This window comes from Lucilia sericata, unplaced genomic scaffold (assembly GCF_015586225.1).
Source record: "Lucilia sericata isolate MDLA Ls3-8-SP2 unplaced genomic scaffold, ASM1558622v1 Contig000367F_arrow, whole genome shotgun sequence".
Classification (NCBI taxonomy): Eukaryota; Metazoa; Arthropoda; class Insecta; order Diptera; family Calliphoridae; genus Lucilia; species Lucilia sericata.
The window spans coordinates 129,227-154,461 of NW_023994386.1; the positions used below are offsets into that span (position 1 = coordinate 129,227).

The 25,235-nt window shown below is 30.2% G+C and overlaps 1 protein-coding gene across 1 annotated transcript; it reads left to right on the forward strand.

The window, feature by feature from the left end:
• The first annotated feature begins 12,448 nt into the window (after positions 1–12,448).
• LOC119604168 lies at positions 12,449–24,982 on the forward strand. Its single transcript, XM_037956644.1, has 5 exons — positions 12,449–12,745; positions 18,559–18,668; positions 24,192–24,456; positions 24,526–24,675; positions 24,744–24,982. Exons 1-5 carry the CDS (start codon positions 12,679–12,681, stop codon positions 24,890–24,892), a joined length of 741 nt encoding a protein of 246 aa, XP_037812572.1. The 5' UTR covers positions 12,449–12,678; the 3' UTR covers positions 24,893–24,982.
• The last annotated feature ends 253 nt before the right edge of the window (positions 24,983–25,235 follow it).

Genomic DNA, 25,235 nt, shown 5'->3' on the forward strand with positions numbered 1-25,235 from the left:
AGCATTTCGTTCGCAAGTCTAAAGTTTTTTGTTTATCTTTAAGTTTAATTTTGAAATATTCCTGTTTCATTAATTTATTTAACGCTTCTTTATTTTTCATTAACTGACAGCCCGATTTTATTATAAAAAAAAATGAAATACATGCTAAAAAATTATTTTAATTTATACTAAAAACGTGTAAAATGCATTAAAATCTAGTTTTTTTTTTTGGATTAAGAACTATATTTTAGTTTCGACTTTTTTTTGCATATTTCCTTGTTTGAATTTTTGCTTGCGATGTCAGATTTTTTTTCAAAAACTAGTTTGTTTTCAAAAATATAGCAACAAATTTAAATATTATAAATAAATTATAATAATTGGAAATCTGTACACACTTTGCTGTTGAATTTTGCGACAAAATTTTTATTTAAATCTTAAAACATTTTAGTCATTTTACAAATTTGTTTATATTCCGAAGAAAGATAAATGGCTAAATTGAAAAACTTTATAAAATGATATAACATTGATAATTGGCAAATAACATGACTTTTATATTTCAAAAGGTTTTAACCCTTAAGTAAATAATTCATCTAAGTGTTTAGATTATATTACGTCAATTAAAAAGTATATGAGACAGTGTAATGAATTCAAGGAAATACCACAATATAGTCGAGAATACAATTGTTTAAACAAAAAAAAAAAATTATAACTATCGTACTTTTTTCTTTTCAGACCGACCTTAGAGACCATAGTAAAGCAAGAGAAAACGAATAGTCATAATAGGACACTCTGTTTCGGATTCCTATTCAATATTTAACATGTAAGAGTGTTATATTCGACTATGCCGAATCTTTAATACCCACCATCAAATGGTATGCCGTAAATGAAATGCTCCCCTATAAACATTAGGTTGATATATGACATATCCCAATAAAAAAAAGAACTTCCAAAGAAGCGAAAAAGAAGTGAAATTCACTCCATGGAAGTACTGAAAAAGACCTAAAGAAGTAATGATTTTAACACAGGTTTGTCATAGGTGGAATGTCCTTTTTATTTGGTTCCAAATTCACTACTTCTGAAGTCATTCCCATGAAGTAATTTTAATGCTCTTTTTTTGGAAGTTGTTCGGTGAAATTTTAGTACATATTATAGAATACAACTAATTTGACTTAAATAATAATAACATTAATTAGATAATATTAACACTAATTAGATAAAAATGTAAGAACAAAAAAAATATATCTTCAACATTGAAAAAATATAATTATTTTGGCTTCTTCGGAAACTCTTTAAACATCACATCCTCAGAAGGTAAAAAAAAAATCACTTAGTGCTACTTCTGAAGTGGTGATAAATGTTTTCTTTTGAAAGTACTTCGTTTTATTATTGCTGGGATGTCTTAAGTCAATTATGGACACGTCCCTTTCGGGTTAACGAAATATTCACTAAAAACAAAATATTTTTGTCCAACTTTTAAACCATGAACATATATAGACCGCCCATGTTCATGGTTTAAAAGTTGGACAAAAATATCGGGGTCAATTTTAGAATTCGTTAGAGAGATTTTGGTTTGTAAGAAACTTCCTACTGTAAATCGAATTTCAAAAGTATACTCGCATTTTTAAGCCAGTAATATGCGTTAAAATCATTTTCCGAAGGGGGTAGGGTCGATTATGGACCGATTCTCATAAATTTCAGTAGAGAGGTTTGGGCTCATAAGAAACTGACTTATGTCTAATTTCAGCGCTATACTCGTATTTTTAAAGCAGTAGTGAGCGTTAAAGCAATTTTCTCATAAAATTCGGTAGATAGATTTTTGACAGTACTTACTTATACCGAATTTCAGCGCTAGACTCATATTTTTAAGCCAGTAATGGTCGTTAAAGTCAATTTTTGCAATGGACCATATATGAGGGGTAGGGTCAGTTATGGACCGATCCTCATAAAATTTTGTGAAGAGAATTTGGCTTATATGAAACTTATTTATGTCGAATTTCATCACTATACTCGCATTTTTAAAACAGTTATGACTGTTAAAGAAATTTTCGGGTGCTACTTGTATGGGTGCTATACGAAAACGTGGATCGATATTGCCCATTTTCAATACCAAATAAACCTTACCTATAAGAAACATTTGTTGAAAATTTCAACTCTCTAGCTCTTTCCGTTCGGAGTCTATCGTGCTTTCAACAGACAGACGGACGGGCGGACAGACATGGCTAGATTGTCTTAGAATTTATTAAGGACCCAGAATATATATACTTTTGAGGGTCTATGATCAACATTTCGATGTTTTACAAACGGAATGACAAAATGAATATACCCCCCATCTTTTTTGCTGGTGGGTATAAAAATTTCGTCAATATGAAACAAATTTTTGATATGTAGTGGTATATATCAAAAGAAAGCTATTCGAAAGACCTTTCTTTGATATGTTTTATTTTAAAAGAACTATATAAATGTTCGTAATATACATATCTGAAAATATGGTCAAAAATATGGGGTTTTGGGGATTTTCGAAAGTCGATCCTTTATGGCAGTTATGATCAATTTAGGACCGATCGGGAAAAAATTTAATTTGTCTATACATAGAACATACATATTTCAGTCAAATTTAATTTCCATATCATTATTTTATAATTCAACTAGCTTACCATGGGAGCTTCGCTACCCTAACAATAAATAAATGCAAAATTTTGTTTACTTTTGTAGAAAATAAAAATTGATTAAAAATTTGTTTAATGTTTAAGATTTTTACGTTCAATATCACGTGAAGAAATTCGCATTCAGGAAGGAGCTTGTATTTTTAATTTCATTCGTTTATCTTCCACATTATAGAAAATTTCGAAAGTACTATTTGAAAAAAAAGTACTATCAAATACCTCTTATAGATTTTCATTTAATAAAAAATTTTATGTTTCTGTGTTTAATTCAATAAAAGTCCCTCTCAGTAGACTCTCATTCACTAAGGTCCCTACATTTTAAATTTTATATTTCTATGTTCAATATCGTAAAAATATCAAAAAGTACCATCGGGAAAACTAAAAAGTACAAAAATCTCTCTCAATAAATCCTCATTTAATAAGGACCGTGTATCATGTGTTCCGGCATTATAGAGAATCCAAAAGGTACCATTTAAAGAATGGAAAAATACCAAAGATTTCTCACTTACAGAATATTATTCAGTCAAGACCATGTATGTTAAAATTTATGTTCCTATATTGAATATTTTAGAAAATTCAAAAAGTACCATTTATGAGATAAAAGTACTAAAAAGTTCTCTCCTAAAGAATCTTATTCAATGAGGACCGTGTATGTTTAATAATCATGAGTTTTGAATTCATATTAAAGAACATACAAAGAATATCATTTAAAGAAAGAAAAAGTACCAAAAGTAAAATAAAATTAATACAAATTGTACAATGTTTCCCCTTTTCGAGAATTAAGTTTAAGTTTAAAAATTGTGCTTTCAAAAAGTACCAAACAATTTACTCGAATTTGGTCCTATATAGGCCTTATTACTCGAATCCAAAAAAAATATACCAATAGCTTATTTTATGTGAGTAAATAAACTACTTTTTAAAATTTTATAAAAATTAGCTCAAACGGCTGATCCGATCAGCCGTTTAGAGCGTAGCGTGAGCGTAGCCAAGGAGTATTCGAGTTTAAGTTTTGAAGATGAACCCTGCAGATGCCCCAGGGACGGCGCTGTGGCGGCTCAAAGTAGGGTACCTACGACATGTAAAAGTTTTAAACTCGTGCCATTTTTTTGTTTTTTCACCCAAATACAAAGATTTTTATATTTTGTGAAAGCGCTCGACGAGATCTTGAAAAAACATGCTTGGACATACTACTTATCTCTTATAATATCCGAGTTATAGGCATTTAAAAATTTAGTGATACAAAATTTACCATACCTTGGTCCGCCTTTTTTTGAATACCGGGCGTAATTTTGGACCAAATGGACTCAATTTTTTCTTGTTAGTTAGACAACAAAATTTCCAATAATATACAAAAAATTTCAGATCAATATCATTTACAGATTAATTTAAAAATTAAAAAAATTTTAGATTTTTGGCGTTTTTTTGCCAAAAATGTGTCTTATAACTCTTTTATTAATAAAATAAAATTTTATTAAGAACATATAACAATTTTATAGTTTTCTAAAAGGTATCTTTACGCAGAACGCTTTGGCGTAAAAAACTTGTCCTATTTTTTGAAAATGTTGCCACTGCGTCCTTCCGATATGACCTATTTTTTATCAAAACTTCAACTTTGGGCGACATGTTCTAAAATCCCAAAGCTGGGATCAGAAAACTGAAAGCAGTTTTGGAAACCTCAATATGTTTTCTATTTACTACTCCAAAAGTATTTTCCCAGCCCTGAAAGAAATGTGGACCCTATGGGCAAAAAAGTAAAAAATCCCATTTTTGGGATTTTCATTCCTATTTTTGGGAATTGCGGGATGCCCTTTGACCTTTTCAATTTTTTTTTTTGCATATTCTTATTTGAAATGACAAATTTAACAAGCGTTGAAAATTTCATTGAGTTTTGTTCATAAATAAATATTTTGTCATATATTACATATTTGTTTAATTTCTAAAACTATGATTTATATCAAAATTTTAATAGGATCGCAGATAGCTACAACAATTTAGTCCATATTTATCCCTTAATATCATTTTTTAGTTAGATATGGAATTCTCGACACTTTACAAAAAATTTCAAGCCAATTTCTCAATTACATTCAAAAATATATTCATTTAATCTGTGTCCTTTAATTTCATCTTTTTCATATTTTAGTATTAAGTATGAAAGCACATATTTAAATCTTAATTTACCTATTTTCTATTTGTTTGCTTATCCTTATAATTGAAAGGTCCTATTATGCTTAAATTTTCAAAAATGTATAACTATTTTTTACCTAAATTTTTTCGACGATCATTTCGTTCTGTTTCGTTTATGATCATGTAGGTAAAAATATACAGGTAATGATAATTTCGATTCATTCACTAATAAGAAATATCAATGACTGAATTACAGGTTATAGTAATATAGTCCTAAATGTTAATAGGTAGACAATTCGTAATTTTTTACTTTGGAATACCTGTATCGGAAATGACAAGAATTGGTATATAAGTAAACTTCTCAGATTTTAAGTACCATATTTAATAAATCTACAATGAGATTACATTAAAGTACGAAGAGTTGTGTTCCGTTTTATGGAGTGTGTCTTCAAAAGGGCCAGAAAGAATTGAAGACATTTCAAATTATATAAAAACTACATATAGTAGAAAAGTAGACAAAACAGGCATATCAAAATTGAAAACTTTTTGATGTAAAAAGTAAGTCTGTGGATGGAAATCAAAAGAAATTTCGATTAAAATTTTGTAGTTGGATGGAAACTACTACGGAAATCTCAACTTACAACACATCAACAGGAGCGCCTTGCAAGTCATACGAAGACTTATGTTCAAGGTAAAAAAAAGAGGGTCACACAAAAACTTTTTTCAATCTCAAATGAGGAAATTGCTGATACATTTAACGAAATGCTGAAAAAGGAAAACCAACATATGGATGTCGTACATATTGCAACTATTCTTCCTAATGCATCACCAAAACGACTTAAGCGAATTGTGGAAAGTATACCAACTCCAACATCATAATCAAATTTTACTGAAGAGGAAGCAATAGCGCTTATGTTGGAACTGGGTCTCAGTCGAAATAAGTACCAAATATTAAGGAAAGCTCTGCATGAAAAAGGACACAATATATTACCATCATACAAGGCGATCCAGGAAAAAAAAAACAAACTATCCTACTAAATCAACAAAAAATAATGAAGAATTGAAAGAACTGAGAGCTGCGGAAAAAAGCAGAATCCAAGAAGAATTTAAAGTTCAGATGGGATTAAACATCGACAAACCACTTTCAAGTTGCGGTAGTACAAATGACGGTAATACGTCGAGAAGGTTTTTTCGTGATTTTGAAATTACTTCAAAAATAACTGGAATCGACAAGGAGTTGCTTCGAAGAGTTAAAACTATTTTAGTGGCACTGAATAGTAAACATAAAATTAATGAAAATCGATTTGGGGAATACACATCTGAAATTTCTAAATTACTTGTATCTCTGTATCCATGGAGGGAACTAACACCAACAGTACACAAAGTATTGTGTCATGGTCAAATAATAATTGAATCGAATATTCTTCCACTTGGAGAGTTAACAGAAGAAGCCCAGAAAGCGAGGAGGAATCGAGATTTTAAGCATGTTCAACTATTCAGCTCAAGAAAATGCTCCAGAATGAAGATATTTTAATAGTTTACTTCTATCTTCTGATCCTGTTCTTTCAACTATTCGAAAAAGATGGATTTGTTATGAAACTCTATCATCTCAAAACAAGGAAGATTTAAAGGACTTATATTACCTTCTGGATATGTATACCGATATGACAGATTATTTTATAGAAAATAAGTAGTGTTAGGAATTAACTATATAAGTAGGTTGTAAGAATTAATTGTATTATGTTTAAGATAAACAGTTCAAATAAAAAAAGCTATTATACTAACTGATGATATTGTATTAAATTGTGTTTTATATTTCGGTGGGCGGGAAAGGTAATTTGTGTGGGGTGATTTAGGTGTTGTTGTGCGTGGCTCATAATAAAATTATAATTTTTTTATTTTATATACAATATTATAATAAAATAATTAACTAAATAATTTTTAAAAATTGTCCAAATATTTTATTCAACACCAAATGTATGTTCTGTCATACTTAATACTAAAATATGAAAAAGATGAAATTAAAGGACACAGGTTTAAATGAATATATTTTTGAATGTAATTGAGATATTGGCTTGAAATTTCTTGTAAAGTGTCGAGAATTTCCATATCTAACTAAAAAATGATATTAAGGGATAAATATGGACTAAATTGTTGTAGCTATCTGCGATCCTATTAAAATTTTGATATAAATCATAGTTTTAGAAATTAAACAAATATGTAATATATGACAAAATCTTTATTTATGAACAAAACTCAATGAAATTTTCAACGCTTGTTAAACTTGTCATTTCAAATAAGAAAATGCAAAAAAAAAATTGAAAAGGTCAAAGGGCATCCCGCAATTCCCAAAAATAGGAATGAAAATCCCAAAAATGGGATTTTTTACTTTTTTGCCCATAGGGTCCACATTTCTTTCAGGGCTGGGAAAATACTTTTGGAGTAAATAGAAAACATATTGAGGTTTCCAAAACTGCTTTCAGTTTTCTGATCCCAGCTTTGGGATTTTAGAACATGTCGCCCAAAGTTGAAGTTTTGATAAAAAATAGGTCATATTCGGAAGGACGCAGTGGCAACATTTTCAAAAAATAGGACAAGTTTTTTACGCCAAAGCGTTCTGCGTAAAGATACCTTTTAGAAAACTATAAATTGTTATATGTTCTTAATAAAAATTTTATTTTATTAATAAAAGAGTTAAGACACATTTTTGGCAAAAAAACGCCAAAAATCTAAAATTTTTTGAATTTTTAAATTAAAAAACGTATATTTTTGGATCTGTAAATGATATTGATCTGAAATTTTTTGTATATTATTGGAAATTTTGTTGTCTAACTAACAAGAAAAAATTGAGTCCATTTGGTCCAAAATTACGCCCGGTATTCAAAAAAAGGCGGACCAAGGTATGGTAAATTTTGTATCACTAAATTTTTAAATGCCTATAACTCGGATATTATAAGAGATAAGTAGTATGTCCAAGCATGTTTTTTCAAGATCTCGTCGAGCGCTTTCACAAAATATAAAAAATCTTTGTATTTGGGTGAAAAACAAAAAAATGGCACGAGTTTAAAAATTTTACATGTCGTAGGTACCCTACTTTGAGCCGCCACAGCGCCGTCCCTGGGGCATCTGCAGGGTTCATTTTCAAAACTTAAACTCGAATACTCCTTGGCTACGCTCTCGCCAAATTTTATCCCGATCGGATCAGCCGTTTAGAAATGCCAGATTTATTTCCAAAAAATTTCCATTCTGCCCCACTGTGGGCAGTTAATATCGATAAATGTATTTCAGAGAATATGTACCTTTGTGTGGAGGCTACGGGAATTTTGGATCAATTATGATCATAATTAATCTCTGGAGGAAAAAAATAACGTGTGGCAATATTCATCGAAGAATCTTTGATAGTTTTGAAGAAATTTACTGCAGAATTATCAAAAAGCGTTATTTATCCGAAGATGTCTGAAATTTTTACTCATCACTTTTTATGTTGTGAGCCGATTTTGCTTATTTTTAATACCAAACTACTTTGGATAATACGACTATTTTCGGTAAATTTGGTTAATTTATATTGCTTAGACCCACAGACGCACTCATCTAAATCGACTCAGAATTTCGTTAGGACCCACAATATGTATACACTCGCTCTGTCTCAAACGAATATTTGTTCATGTAACACAATGACAAACATATATTCATATAATCCCTATCATCAGTGATGCTGGTGGAGGGTATAAAAAATTATACCAATTGGCTTAGAATTATTTTCAGAGTCAATTAAGTCTTGTCCAGATGGTTGGATTAAGCCTTGTTCAGATGGTTGACTTGTGTGCACGGTACAGGCCGCTATTTGGTATAAATTGGAACATACGCTTTTTCGGACCAAAGCCTATTGAAAATCGTTAAAACTCTTGCAAAGTCAAAAAATAACTCAAATGATACATGAGCCATGCTCTTGCCGACGTCACGAAAATACTTATTTTTATCTACCAATTGGTCAGATGTCGACAATATCAAAATTTGCATTAATTAAAGGGGGTTTTTGTAATTTTTTATTTAATTAATTGTCATATTATGTAATAAAATATATTTTTATTAAAACCAAAAACAAGATCTTTAAATTCTAAAAATAAACATATTTAATTATAAAAATTCGTACGGCAATATAAATTTTATTTTAAATAACAAAATTTATTACATTATCAAAATTAAATCTCCAGACAGTTTTATTAATTTTTAACATTTAATTATTCTTTATTATTTTTAAGCAATTATTTAATATTTGAACTCTGCACATCTAATTACAATTAGAAGTTGTTTATTGTTTAACTTCTTTAACAAATTTTAACAATTTGTAATTGTAGTTTTTGCCATTTAGTTCATTTCTATAGGGCATACGTATGGACTTTGTTTCACTGAAATCATTTTAATCTATTCGCTTTGTCATCGTCATCAATCTGTACTGATGCGCACAACAAGGTGAACACAATAGATTTAATTGTTTAGGGGCGGAAATATTGTTTACAAAATTTACAATACATAATATAAACATTTATTAAACAATGTAAAATATAAATGCTCTTATGACTATGTATTGCAATTTAATTGTATTCTTGAAAACAGTCAATATTTGTCTAACAAAAATTATAAAAAATAACTAACCAACAATATAAACAATTGGTCATTGTTTAGTGGGGCGGTAGTCACTAAAGTCACTCTGTCAATCTAATCATGTAATTGATGACAGATTTCATTAATTGTTTCGTAGTTGGATTTTCAGACAAAATGTAAACATCGTTGGGTTTTGTTAAGTTATAATGTGCGAAATACGTAGTGTGGTTAAATCGGAATTTCGACCTTGAATTATTGGTCGCAAACTTTCTGGAAATCTTACATTTACGAGTTAAGAGATCAGGTGTTGGTTGCAGTGCTTTAGTGTTGTCTTAATAGAGTTTGGGACAATTTGTGACATTTAACTCCCATACATTATTTGTAAAATTAGTTTTTTTTAATTTTCCCCGATTGTCATGTGGTCCAGGTGACTTATAAAAGTGAAGGCAAGACTTATTTTGGAAAATTTAAAATTTTCTAAAAATTTTCATCTAAATAAACTTTAGGACGCCTCATATTTTGAGTTCTCAGTTCCAACAACCCAAATTTTGTGTTATGTCAGTCTTGTAGTAAAATAATTCGTTTCTGTATATCGTTAACCGAAACGTGTTTTTTCAAATCTTACAAAAAACTTATCGATTTTAGTTATTTCTATTTTTTATATAGATAAAAAATAACTGGGTCGCTCATTATAAAAAAATCCCCGTTTCTGTGTGATGAAAAATCCCCTCTTAGTGCTAACAGATATTGTTATTCGTTGCGATATTGACTTCTAAGTTTGAAAATACAGAGCACTCTCGGTAATGCGACTAATTAATATAGAGGTAGTTTACATTGTAGTTTGCGTAAATTTTTATACCCACCATAAAAAAGATGCTGTAAAATTATTATCATTCCGTTTGTAACACATCGAAATATTCGACTAAGAACCCCACTACCCACATATGTCCGTCCTTTGGTTTATCTTTCTGTCAGTCTGTTGAAAGCCCTATAGAGTTCAATAGAATATTCGCGCACTGGGATAAAAGTTGTTGCTGACGCGGACTATGTTCTGATTGATTGATTAATTAAGGGGCACCAAGCACTACGACCTAAGTTAAGATCTTTTGTGCAGCCCTTTTGGTATGAATCTTAATGTTCTTGACGGTGAGAGATTGAATATTTCATTAGGCGAAAGAAAAGCGTCTCCTAGAATACTCACTCTGAGAGGCAATAATGGCTGATAGTCCCAAAGTACATGTTCGGTATAAAGTCCCGTTAGTAATCTTAGGTCACTCTTATTGAGTGATAGTAAAGCTTTTTGCCTGCCTGAGTCCTGATATTGACTCCCAGTGGCGGAGAAATTCAAATTCAACATACGAATCGCATTTTTCCCTAGTGTATTCTTTGGGGATACCAAAGAATGGTTCTGGTCCAATAAATGGTAGCCGTGCGCCCCTGTTTGCCAGACAGTCTGCTCTTTCATTGCCAGAATGTCCTTCATGACCAGGTACCCAACATAATGTGAGTTTATTATGTTTACCCAGTTCAATTAGAGATGTCAAACAGTCAAGTACGACACCCGCTCCAGTATTGCCATTAATCTGTTTGGAATCATCTGTAAACCATACTTGGTCAGCATGTTTCTGGCACCAAGTTATGTTTGTCCATTGGTCCCTTTGCGGTAAAGGAACCTCAAAGGCTCTGTGTAGTGTCAGTACTGCTGAACTACAGTCAGGAATCCATATACATATATGGTTCAAATACTGGTACCAAAAATATTTTCAGACGAGAATAGTTACATATATTATGTCCAACGCTCTGGTGCTACTCAATAACTGGGCTACGTGCAGTGGTCTAGGAGTAAATCCAATCAAGACATAATTGGTACTATACACAACAAAGACCAAAATGCGAAATTCCCTTATCAAACAATGCTGTATATATAGGAATCATCGTAGAATACAAATTATCATGGAATTTTAACATTAAACACAGGGATTTGGGATAAAATTGGGAATTAATCCCTATATATTTAAATTAATGTTAACTTACCGAACAAAAAAGGTATGTTAAGGCTGGATCGCCTACCTGATATTACCCTTATTTGGCACCCGGCAGATATGAACTATTATAACTATAAACAGACAAATGCGCTCGCCAGGACGGGATCTGGTCTTGATTTCACTAACGCCGTTTAAGATAAAACTCCCTTAAATTTTATCAAGTGAAGTATTCTCAGATTTTTTGTTCAAAAGGCTACAAATAGATGGAATAATATAGTCATATATAGAGGGGCCAAGTTATTGTGTATATTCTTTCAATGAGAAACGTACAAGACACCTTATAACCCGAAATACGTGGGATATATCGAGATTTATAGCAGACATGCTAGTCTGCTTTGGCCACACATCAATAAATAATGTCGCTGCTGCAAATACAAGGAAAATGAAGAGACGGTCTTCCATCTTCTCAGCGAATGCCCTACTCTAGCTACAAAGAGAAACGGTTTCCTTCACAATTACTTCATAACTAAGCTTGTTAAGATATCTTGGTCTAAATTAAATGACCTCCTGAGATTTCTGCTACTGGCTGAATTTATTTACTGAGAGAGTCCTTTTAACTCAACTTGACTGTTCGCGAGCAGTGAAAGTCATTACAATTGTTAATTATTATTTGTCAGTAAAACATTTTCAAAATATTCGTATGGAAATTTACCAATAAAAACATTACGTTAACAGGTAAAACTCACCATCATCACCTCAAAGAAAAACAAAAAACAAAACAATTAAAAAAACATTCTGGCTATAAAAAAAAATTTTAGACCAAGTTGTTGTTTGAGATTCGTACGAAATTTTTATGCGAGTTTTGCACACTTTTCTGACGAATACGATTTTTGAAGTGTGTTTGTTGTTCATTCAATCCATTGCGAAGCGGTGGGTTTTTCTAGTCGGTATTCGTACAAAGCTTGACTGTTGCCACTTTTGTGTTGTTTTTGTTGTTAAAAGCTTTAATACATGCTGTTTTTGTTGTTGTTATTGTTAATGCTGCTGTTGTTTAGTTGAACATTTTGAATTTTTTGTTTAAAGTTTTAATTTATTTATATTTCGACGATGTGGAAACTTTAAGACAGATTTAAATCTCAACTCAATGCAAACGGACGTTAAGGAAGAAATAATAATTTAAACAAAAATAAAATATATTTAGAAAAAAATATTTAAATAAGTGGAAATAATACTTATTGTAAAAAAAATAAAAATAAACAAAAAAAAGGATATTAATTTCTGTGATAAATTTTTTTTAAATCAAAAAAGTGTTTAAAATAAAAATGTGGAAGTTTGTATTGTGTTTAGCTGTCTTCCAAGTGATACTTGCTCAACAAAATAAAGATATACGTAAGTTATTTTCTTGTAAATTGTGTAAAGTTTTTTAAAATATAAATTATGTAAATATAAGGATGGAAAAATAAACTTTTTGAAACCTTAATTAATATTAAAAAATCTTACTTGAAAATCCTCGAAGTTCCAATAATGCTGAAACAATTCGTCTCAAATTCGCAACTGTAAACATCCAAACGAATTGATTCAAATTTTTTCTGAGTAATTAATTTCACATCTTTAAATTATATATTAAATTATGGAGGTTTAGAAAAGTTTGGACTTTGAAATTTTTCCTTTTAAAAGGAAATTTTTGTAAAAATCGAATTCTTTATAAAAACAGATCGATCTATTATTAACTTATGTCACGATCGTTTTTTAAGAGATTTTCTTAATCTAAATGATATAAATTATAGTCGAAACTTTAAGAGAATCATTTCCCTAATTTTTTATTTAAAAAATCGAATTCCTTGTAAAAGCTGATTGATCTGTTATTAACTTATGTCACGATCGTTTTTCGTTTATGAACGATTCTAAGAGATTTTCTAAATTTAAATGACTTACAATAATATAATTATAGTCGAAATTTTAAGAGAATCCGTTGCTTTTTTTATTGGAAAAGGAAACATTAAACCAATCCCGGGATCTGTAGTTTTTTCAGTTCTCTTTAATATCGAAAAATACAGCAGTATTTCCCCACGACATCGGTACAACTTCCATAGATCAATAGATTACTCAATCGAATAATCTATCGACTAGTCCATAGATTAGAATCATTAGTTCATATACAAGTCTATAGACTAAACCGTAGGCTAGTTTATAGAATAGTCGGTGGACTTGAAAATAGACTTGTTCATAGAAACGACTAGTCAGTAGATAAGACTAGTGCCATAGAATAGTTTATAGACTAACCCATATATTTGTCAATTGCGTAGTCATATCGCAGTACCCCCACGGCATCAGTACAACTTCCACAAGTCAATAGATTACTTTATCAGCTTCTTCATAAAGTCAATAAACTAGTCCATAGATTAGGAAGTAGACGACTCGAAGATTAGTTCATATAAAAGTCTATAGACTAAACAGTAGGCCAGTTCATAGAATAGTCGGTGGACTTGTAAATAGACTTTTTCATAGATTAGTCCGTATGATCTAGGTTCCCTAGATCATAGAATAGTCAATTGTATATTCGATATAATAGTCAATAGACTAGTGCATAATCTAGAGCATAAATAAACCAGTCAATAGTTCATATAGTAATAAAAAGACTAGTGCCATAGAATAGTTTATAGATTAACCCATAGATTTGTCAATAGACTAGTCCATGGCTAGTCCATAAGAGCGTCAATATACTAGTCCAAAGAATTTGTCTACTCAAGAGAATAGTCTGTCAATAGTACAAAATTAATTCATAAAAAGTACACTTTTTAATAATGCAAAGCAACAAGTCCCGTTTGCTTTTACTGCTCTTTCTTCCGATCTTATCATTTCCATCATGTTTTCTTTAAGACGAAATTAAACGATACTTTTTTCTGTTAAACGTCAAAACAATGGGCGTTTGTTGTTTGTTATCCCAATTGTAATCAAACTGTTACAAGTTTTCTATAAGTTATAAAGCTTGTTTTTACAATTTTTAAGACGAAATTAAACGAAACTTTTTTCTGTTAAACGTCAAAACAATGGGCGTTTGTCGTTTGTAGTCCCAATTGTAATCAAACTGTTTATACCCACCATCAAAAAAGATGGGGGGTATATTGATTTTGTCATTCCGTTTGTAACACATAGAAATATTGGTCATAGACCCACAAAAGTATATATATTCTGGGTCCTCATTAAATTCTAAGACGATCTAGCCATGTCTGTCCGTCTGTCCGTCCGTCTGTCTGTCTGTTGAAAGCACGATAGAGTCCGAATGAAAAGGGTTGAAATTTCACATAAATATTTCTTATAGGTAAGGTTTGTTTGGTATTGAAAATGGGCAATATCGGTCCACGTTTTCGGATAGCCCCCATACAAGTGGCCCCTCGAAAAGCAGCTTTAACAGCCATAACTTGTTTAAAAATACGAATATAGCGATGAAATTCGATATAAGTAAGTTTCTTATGATCCAAAATCAATATGCGATTTTATGAGGATCGGTCCATAATTGACCCTACCCCCCATATAAGGTCCCCTTCAGAAAATGACTTTAACGCTCATTACTGGCTTAAAAATACTAGTATATAGATGAAATTCGACATAAGTAAGTTTCATACGAGTCAAAATCTATCTAAAAAATTTTATGAGGATCGGTCCATGATTGACCCTACCCCGCATATAAGGTCCCCTTCAGAAAATGACTGCAACGCTCATTAATGGTTTAAAAATACGAGTGTAGCGATGAAATTCGACACAAATAAATTTAATACGAACCAAATTCTATCTACCAAATTTTATGAGGATCGACCCATAATTGACCCTACCCCCCTATACATGGTCCCCTTCAGAAAATTACTTTAACGCTTATAACTGGCCTAAATATACGAGTATATAGATGAAATTCGACATAAGTAAGTTTCATTCGAGTCAAACGAGGTTTGATGGTGGGTATATAAGATTCGGCATAGCCGAATATAACACTCTTACTTGTTTACAATTTATTTTGGTCATTAATAGTACTTTATATTTTTTTAAACTATTTTCTTCTTGTCATCGTTATTACAAAACAAATTTAAAAATCTATTTACCAAACAAATACGCGGAAGTTTATTTACGTTTTTAAATGACTTTGATGGAATTAAAACAAACAAATTTTATTTGAATTTTTTTAAACAGGTTATGAGATGAGAGTTTTGGACTTGAAAAAATCAAAACTGCATAACTGTATTTGCTGAACTTAAATATAATTGTTGTATAACAAAACAACGGCCGGCATATTAAAATAAACATATTAAATACTAAATATAAATATAGAGTTCAAAGTCATTAAAATGAGATACAAAGTCAAGGTCAAAATATTAATATTAAAAATCAAAACAATAGTGAATCTGTAAATTAACAACTTTAACAAAGGAAAAAAACTTTGTACCGTAAACTTTTAATAATAGACTCGTGCGTTTACGATGGGCGTACATAATTGTTTTTGTTATAGAAAAAAATGAGTGTGGAAAAATTTAAATAAAATGGTGTCTTGAATGTTTGTTTTCATTATGTTTACAGATTGATTTGTAGAAATACATATTTTATGATCTACACTACATTAAAGTTTAAAACTTGACCTACACCAATTTTATATAAAATTTACCATTCTCTATTTGCTCGAATTATTAGTAATCTTATGCTTATGAGTTGTTGTTCATATATTTTTTTTTACATTCAGAGATGAGTCAAGTTTTCAGGCTCTCCAAAGTTTTAACGTTTAACAAAGTTTACCCTACTGAGTAGATTTTTCAATGTGTAATATGCGAAGCCCGAAGTTATATGGACAAACCAAGATAATCCACTAATTTTCTCAAAATATGCTCAGACCAAACAAATAATTTTGTAGTTTTACTCAGTAACTTCTTTTTTTCATTTGATCAAACTACATATCATTTTTAGTTCGCCCTAATCGTCAAATATTATATTAATTAAAAAGGAAATACCTTTCCATGATTCATTCATTCATTAACCAAAGTTGTTAATTTTAAAATCAGTTTACATTTAAATACTGACACCCTAACCAACAGACATTAATTTCTCAAAACAAGACGGGTTTTTATATCCACCATCAAAAAAAGGTGGCGGTATATTGAATTTGTCATTCGGTATACCACACATCGGAATGTTGACCCTATGCCCACAAAAGTTTGGCTTTTATTGGATCCTAAGGCCACTCTGGAAGAGCTAGAGGACTGAAATTCAATTTCGTTGCAGGATTTCATCAGGAATAAAGTGTAAAAAGTAATTGTGTTGTTTAGTTGATATTATCATATTATGTTGTTAAGTGGACATCGGGTCATATTTAAACTTATCCTCCACAAAAGATTGCTCCTTATTGGATCATAAAACGATTTACCCATGTCCATCTAATTTTCGAAATTACTATAAAGCTCATACAGTAGCATCTAGAGAACTGAAATTCTCTTTTGATAAGTTTTGTTTGGTCAGGAATAATGTTTAAATAGTGGATATCGGGTCATTAATATTATTAATAATAATATAATATTAATATTATTCTCCACATAAGGTTTGTTCAGAAAAAAGTTTTAATCCAACTTAACTGGCTTAAATATATAAGTATAATGGTGAAATTTGTTTTAAACAAGTTTTATAGAAATCAAAATCTTTTCACCAAGTTTTATGAATATCGGTTCATAATCCTAATTCCCATAAAGATCCCCTTCAATTGTTATAACGATCAATAACTAGCTTTAAAATCCCGGTGTAGATACTAAATTCGACACAAACCAAAAATCTATCTAGGAAATCCTATGATGATAGGTGCATAATTGACTCTACCCCCATATAACTCCTACAGAAAATAAGATTGTTGTTTTTTTTTATCATATGTTAAAAGATCTGCATATTATCTTAAATATGAGTAAATCCTCGTCTATAGTCTAGTCTATAGTCTAGTCTATAGGCTAGTCTATAGTCTAGTTTATAGTCTAGTCTATAGTCTAGTTTATAGTCTAGTCTATAGTCTAGTCTATAGTCTAGTCTATAGTCTAGTCTATAGTCTAGCCTAGTCTATAGTCTAGTCTATAGTCTAGTCTATAGTCTAGTCTATAGTCTAGTCTATAGTCTAGTCTATAGTCTAGTCTATAGTCTAGTCTAGTCTAGTCTATAGTCTAATCTATAGTCTAGTCTATAGTCTAGTCTATAGTATAATCTATAGTCTAATCTATAGTCTAGTCTATAGTCTAATCTATAGTCTAGTATATAGTCTAGTCTATAGTCTAGTCTATAGTCTAGTCTACAGTCTAGTCTATAGTCTAGTCTATAGTCTAGTCTATAGTCTAGTCTATAGTCTAGTCTATAGTCTAGTCTATAGTCTAGTCTATAGTCTAGTCTATAGTCTAGTCTACAGTCTAGTCTAGACTAGTCTATAATTTGTTTAGTACTTTAAAACCTAAAAAAGTACTCTTTATGTTATATGTAGTACAATTTCAAAATTTAAATTTTACATTACCCTTTCAAAATTTAAACATTGTTTGATAGAGGGTATATACGATTCGGCATAGCCGACTGTAACACTTTAACTTGTTTTTTCTCATAGCATCTTTCCTATTTTAAGATAAAAATATTAATTTTAAAACAAAACGTTTTTGCAAAACTTTTGCATATATTTACAACTCATTTCAAGATGAAGGTTGTGGACACAGTGAACTTTTTGAAAATCGAAAAATAAAAATAAGCAATTAAAATTGTATTTGGTTTAAATCGCAAAAACTACTCCATATTAATTAGCCATTAATAAATGTATACGGAAGCTGAATTTAAAATTTTAAATAAGTTGGACCGGACCCATAGCTAAAAACGTGTTTCAGTTTGATGGATAACAACCACAAAACATTTACGTTATTTTTGTTTAAAATTTTGGCAACATCCAATTATTCAAATATTTAAGTATCTCAGACAATCAAGGTGTCTTAAAATGATGGGCAAATAAAAAGAAGAACGAAAACTTTAAGATTTATTTATTTTTTAATGATAATTTTATTTTTATTTTTTTCTGATTAGTAATAAATATTTCAAATTGTTGTTAATTAAGAATAAAAGTGTTAAATGTTTACAATTTTTAAATCTTTGTTAATTTTAAAATTGTTTATTCATAATTTATATTTATTTATTATTTTTTTCACTTTTAGCTGAATACGTTAAACAATGTAGACGAGATGATCCTGAGCTATTGAAATGTTTTATGGGTTCTTTGGAACACTTGAAACCTTATTTGGCACGCGGTATACCTGAGATTGAGGTATGTTTTACAGTTTTGCGCACTAAATAATATATTATAGAGATTGGTGATTTATTAACTATTTTAAAAGATACTCAGTAAATGTTCACATGAATGTCAAAGATGTTGGTGCAAAATTTGATGATGATAGTTTTAATAATATCTTAGATATACACAGAGAGAAAAGGAAATATACACGCCTGGTACCAAATTGACATCAAAGAGCTTACAATTTTTCAATAACATCCGTTGTCAAAGTACATACATACGTACGACAACACTTTATAATGTTGATAACGCAACGTTATCAACATTGCAACAATTTGCTGTCGAAATCTAAATTTTATACACATCTGTTGTCTAAATGTTAACAAACGTGGTAAGCTCACTATTGGCAAAAGATTGTTTGTCAATAGTGAGCTTACCACGTTTGTTAACATTTAGACAACGGATGTGTATAAAATTTAGATTTCGACAACAAATGTTGCAACAATTGTTGCAATGTTGTTCACATTACATAGTGTTGTCGTACGTATGTATATACTTATAAACTTTTTGGTGTCAATTTGGTACCAGGCGTGTTTATTTATTTTTCCCTCTGTGTACGACTTTTTTATTTAATTCATATAGAAGATACGAGGCCCCCAATTGTTTGTCCGCACATTTGTATTAATCTGTTTTATTTTCTCAGATATACTAATGTATTTTCTTCATTTGGATGGTGCCCATCTACTATAGTCAGTCCTCTCATTTTATCCCTAAATGGTAATATGTGTTTCAATGTTGCTAGTGCAATGTTTGGTTGCCACGCCTCTTATTGCTAGTCCGTCTATTTTATTCCATAAGTTCATATGGATTTCAAAATTGCTCGTGTAAAATTTAAGGATTTTAGCTCAAATAGTTTCTTTGTCTTTAATTTATATGGGAGGTGCCACGCCCGTATTGCTAAACCAGCTTTTCCCCCAAATTGTTCATGTGGATTTTAATCTTGACCATGCCAACTTTGAGAATTCTAGCTCTGAAGGCTTCCCAGATTTGAGAGAGGTACCACGCCCCTTATTTGTAATCCGCCTATATTCATAATGATACTAAAGTGTCTTCGTTAGGATTCTAACTGTTATACTGTATTGAACATATGCAGTTAAATAAGATCTGGCAACATTAGCCATACAACAATCTGAAAAGAGTGTGAACTGAAAATTTTTGTTTGCAGATCAATTTATTGTCTAACAATTGCCGGGCAATGAAATTGTAAGGTTTTCTTACAACCGTTTGAACTGACAAATTACCTTTTTCCAACAATTTTTTATTGTCAGTGCATTACCAGATCTTCCAACGTTGTATGATCTGACAGCAGTGTATACATAGCTGTAAACCCAAATATGTATATACATATATATATTCTGAATTCTGATAAGCTTCTAAGAAAATCTAGCCACCATAAGGGAGGAATATAGAGACCAAAAGTGAGGAATATCACGATAATAAATTGGATTCGAAAATCTAATCTAGTCTATTCCGATATTCAGTTCCCAATACTTTTAGCATGCCAAATTTCCCGAAACAATTCCATAAAAATTACAATAATTTCTTTGAGGATTTGATTTAGCAGAAAACAGATAATTCGTTTTAGCCATTTTTAATCCTCTTTTCAGCTTTTATTGATATTGTTTTGATGCTTAACCAGTATGTATGTATATGTAAATATACCACTTGAAAATATTAAAATATCGGTGTTATAATTTTTAATGTTTTTGTTAATGTTTTTGTTTATGTTTACTTTTTTCCTCATCTTCAAAAGGTCAATGCAAAAACAAAATTTTAATATTTTGTTAAACACTCTTTTTCATTAATTATTCAATATTAATGATTTTGGCAAAACTGCAAAAAAGTAGATACATATTATGTATGATGTTCTTGGAAAACATTAATTTATTATTCAAATATAGGAACAAGTTATAATTAAACAATAATATTTAAACTATTTTATTATATTATTATAATGACCTATAATTAATTGTAATTTTCAAAAAATATCATTCAATAATATACACTTGAACTTTTCCTATTTCAAAGACTTACATATTTTTCATTTCATTAAATTTTTATTTTAAACAATCTTTTCCAATGTATTTTTCTGGAAATTGACATGTAATCGATTACGAAAATTTTTACTGTAAAGAAATTTTTGTGGAAAAACTAAACTCAAACTGTTTCTACGATTTCAACTTGTTTTCGCCACAAGAAAACCAACAAAAAAATTAAATGCACTAAAATGCAGTTTTGTAAATTGAGTTTACTCAGTCAGTGAGTTAGTGGCAAAAACACAGAAATATAATTTTCTGTTTGCCACATTCACTGATGCAACAATAAGTTGTTCGCTGCAAACAAAAAGGAAATAAAATCGTAGAAAAAGAGAAATAAGAAAAAAACTTGCTAAAACTTATATAATTTCCTAATATTTATGTGACTATCATGCCGCATTAAAGGTGTCATATAGTGAATATCATTAATGAACAATAATTTATTCCCATCCCAGCTAGCATTTGGAAAATCGTTGGATGATTAATCAGTAAACTGAGTCATTTTTGACTCCTTTTGATGACCTAAAAGTGATTAATAAGTTGAGCGCTTACAAAATTATTAGAAAATGATCCCGATATATGATTGAAAATTGATTATTTGAAAAACAATAACAAAATGTATTGCAATCATAAATTGATCATCCTGGTGTTTTAAATATGATAGTTTTAAAAACTTATTTTGTGATCATATTTCGAGCAGTTGGAAGATTTAAAATTGTTTCTTGTGTAATTGTTTTTGTTTGCAATGGAATAGCAACACTTACACTTAAAAATTACTCAAAAACGATTCAAAAATGAGTCGAAACTGATTAGAAAATGGGCTCAGAAAAGACTCTTTTAGAAGAGTTGGCAAAAAGTTTGTGTGGCCTAAAATAAATTGATATAATTCTCATTTCGTTTATAAAATTAAATGTATAAGTATTTCAATTTGTGTGATATTTATAAAGTCGATCTTCTGTCAAGGAAATTGAAATTATATTATGCTTTAATTATAATAATTTTATATGTTTAATGATCTTCTACGGAAGATAGTTGGGTGACTACTCACTAAACTCCAATTAAGGAAGTTCAAAAAGCGTTTTCTGTTGTATTGTAAATATTTGTCTGTAACAAACATACATTTTCCATTGAAATAAAAAATTCATCAAAAACAACAAACATAAAATTACTCAGAAAAGACTCAAAAATGACTATAATATGATTCGAAAATAATTCTAAAACGACCAGTAAGTCGGCTCATTAATGACTCAAAAAAGATTAAAAAATGAGTCAGAACTGATCAGAAGTGGGGCTTATAAAAGACTCGTTTAGAAGAGTAGCGGGTAGGGTACCATTTTTTCCCGACGAATGTATCATATATGATCAGAAAATGAGCGCATATATGATCATTTTAATCGTGCAGAAGAGTCATAAATGACTCGAATGTGATCAAAAAATTCAAAAAATGCTAGCTGGGTATGTGTTGTATGAAGCTAATATTGGTACCAAATGAAAGCTGGAAATCTGTACATTTTATCTATATTTATTTTATTCTAAGACGATCTAGACATGCCTGTCCGTCCGTCTGTCTGTCTGTCTGTTGAAAGCACGATAGAGTCCGAATGGAAAGAGCTAGAGGGTTGAAATTTCACATAAATATTTCTTATAAGTAAGGTTTATTTGGTATTGAAAATGGGCAATATCGGTCCACTTTTTTGGATAGCCCCCATACAAGTGGCCCCTCGAAATGCAGCTTTAACAGCCATAACTTGTTTAAAAATACGAATATAGCGATGAAATTCGCCATAAGTCCAAAATCAATATGCAAAACTTTATGAGGATCGGTCCATAATTGACCCTACCCCCATATAAGGTCCCCTTCAGAAAATGACTTTAACGCTCATTACTGGCTTAAAAATACTAGTATATAGACGAAATTCGACATAAGTAACTTTCATAAGACTCAAAATCTATCTAAAAATTTTATGAGGATCGGTCCATGATTGACCCTACCCCCCATATAAGGCCGCCTTCAAAAAATGACTGCAACACTCATTAATGGTTTAAAAATACGAGTGTAGCGATGAAATTCGACACAAATAAATTTAATACGAACCAAATTCTGTCTACCAAATTTTATGAGGATCGACCCATAATTGACCCTACCCCCCTATATAAGGTCCCCTTCAGAAAATTACTTTAACGCTTATAACTGGCCTAAATATACGAGTATATAGATGAAATTCGACATAAGTAAGTTTCATTCGAGTCAAACGAGGTTTGGTGGTGGGTATATAAGATTCGGCATAGCCGAATATAACACTCTTACTTGTTTAATCCTGATAAATTGAAATAAATAATATTATTTTTAACTAGAGTTTCTCAGCTTCATTTCATTTTAATTAATATTAATACCAAATTTTGTATATAAATTTGAAATTCCATCTTGTGAAATCGTATGTCCTTTCAACTTTAGGGTCTTTTTTCAGGGGCATAAGAGCTGATTATAAAAAACTGAGTACACACATTTAATACAAATGGTCCACAATTTCCTGTACACATCGATTTTTTCATGTGTCAAAATATCAGTTGCACTGTGTTATATATAATTCCTAAGTTTCATTTAAATCGTTTGAAAACAAAATAATATTTCAGTATGGTATCAAGAAAATTTATCATTTTTGCATGGCCTGGTTTTGACCTTCAAAATTTATGGGTTAACATTATTCAATTTTACTTAAACTTCAGATGTATGTTTCCTATTATCTGGAATTTTAGATTCTGAAAACGTTTTATATAAAATACATCACAAAGGAATTAAGGCTAATTTTCAAAAATATTACCAAAAAATAATAACCCCTGCTTTTGGTAATTTTGAGACCTTAATTTATAAAATCCGTTATGCGGTCCGAAACTCCAATCTGTCGACTTTAACCAATTTTCGATTTTTGACACGAAACTGCCCATATATATAACTTAAAGTATAAGACTAGAGGATTGGTGGGTGATACGGATTTGTTATTAACATTTTCAGAATCAGCACGCCAAGGATTAATTTTAAATATTTTTTACAATTTCTAAATTCATTAAAATTTATTACAATAAAAACTTCTTAATTCAAAGCTATAAGTAAAGTTAAGTTTTATTTTTATTATTTTACAACATTATAAAAGTTCAATAAACTTTAATGAATAAAAATTCGTTAGTCATAGGCAATTTAAACGTTTAACCATCAAAAAAACATGTGAAAATACATAATTTTGAACATGTATGACTCTTTAGAAAAAAATAGTAATTACTTACATGAACAAAATGCAGTTTTAAAGTTATTTTTTCGTGCAGTAGTACCTACTCGAGTACACAAAACAAATTTCGCAACATGGTTATTAACATTAATTTACGAAAATGATTTAACAAAAAAACTCAATGCAGTAAAGATAATTTTGTTTTAATAAATATTTTATAATATAATTATTTGCAGTTACCTTCAGTAGAACCTTTCAAAATGAACACATTGGCACTGCAGTTGACCGATGGACCACAAGGTTATAAAATCACATTGAAGAATATGGAAGTGTTTGGTGCCAGTAATTTCCAAGTTAAATCCATGAAACTCAGTGAGAACGGTGAACCTTTCGAGGCCAAAATTCTATTGCCAAAATTGAAAATTGAAGCCAAATATACCAGTTCTGGTGTTTTGTTGATCATACCCGCCTCCGGTGGTGGTGATTTCCATGCTGTATTTGGTAAGTCATTATAGAAGACAATTTTTAAAACGTTTATTTTATTTATAAAACTTTTTTTATTATTTACAGAGGGTTGTGTGGCAGATTTGACTGGTAAAGTGTCGACAAATGAAAAGAACGGTGCCACCTATTTGCATGTTGATTCTCTCAGCATTGTCATCAATGTGGACAAAGTCAATATGATGATTTCAAATGCTTTCAATAATAATCGCATTTTACGTAAGTTTTCTTACTTTTTTATTGCAAAGTGCCAAATTTTTAATTAAATATATTTATTTTTCTTACAGTTGAAGCCACCAACTTGTTTTTGCGTGACAACGGTCGCATTGTTTTAGAAGCTATGCAGTCTCAATTGCAAAAGAAATTGGCCATGGAATTCGGCAAATTGGCCAATCAATTGTTGAAAAATGTTCCTAGAGATTGGTTTTATGTTTAAATTTAGCCCTAAGTCTTATTTGTGTTTGGTAACTCCTGTTGTAAATAGTAATTGTTATTTGATCAAAAACAAAATATTTATACGATTTTACTCATATGTATTATTTAATATTATACTTAACGTATTAAGGAAAACAAAAATATAATTAAATTGTTTGGAAAATATAAAAAAACTTTTTATTATAAAAAATTATTAATTTATTTATCTTATAATTTGAGTAATACTTTTACACGTGTTACGCAGAAATCGTGTAGAAATTTGAATTTGTATGTACATACCATCATATCAACCTCAGATTTGCTAATTTTGAGAAGGCCTGTCCTGCCTGTCCTGCTCTCGTTAG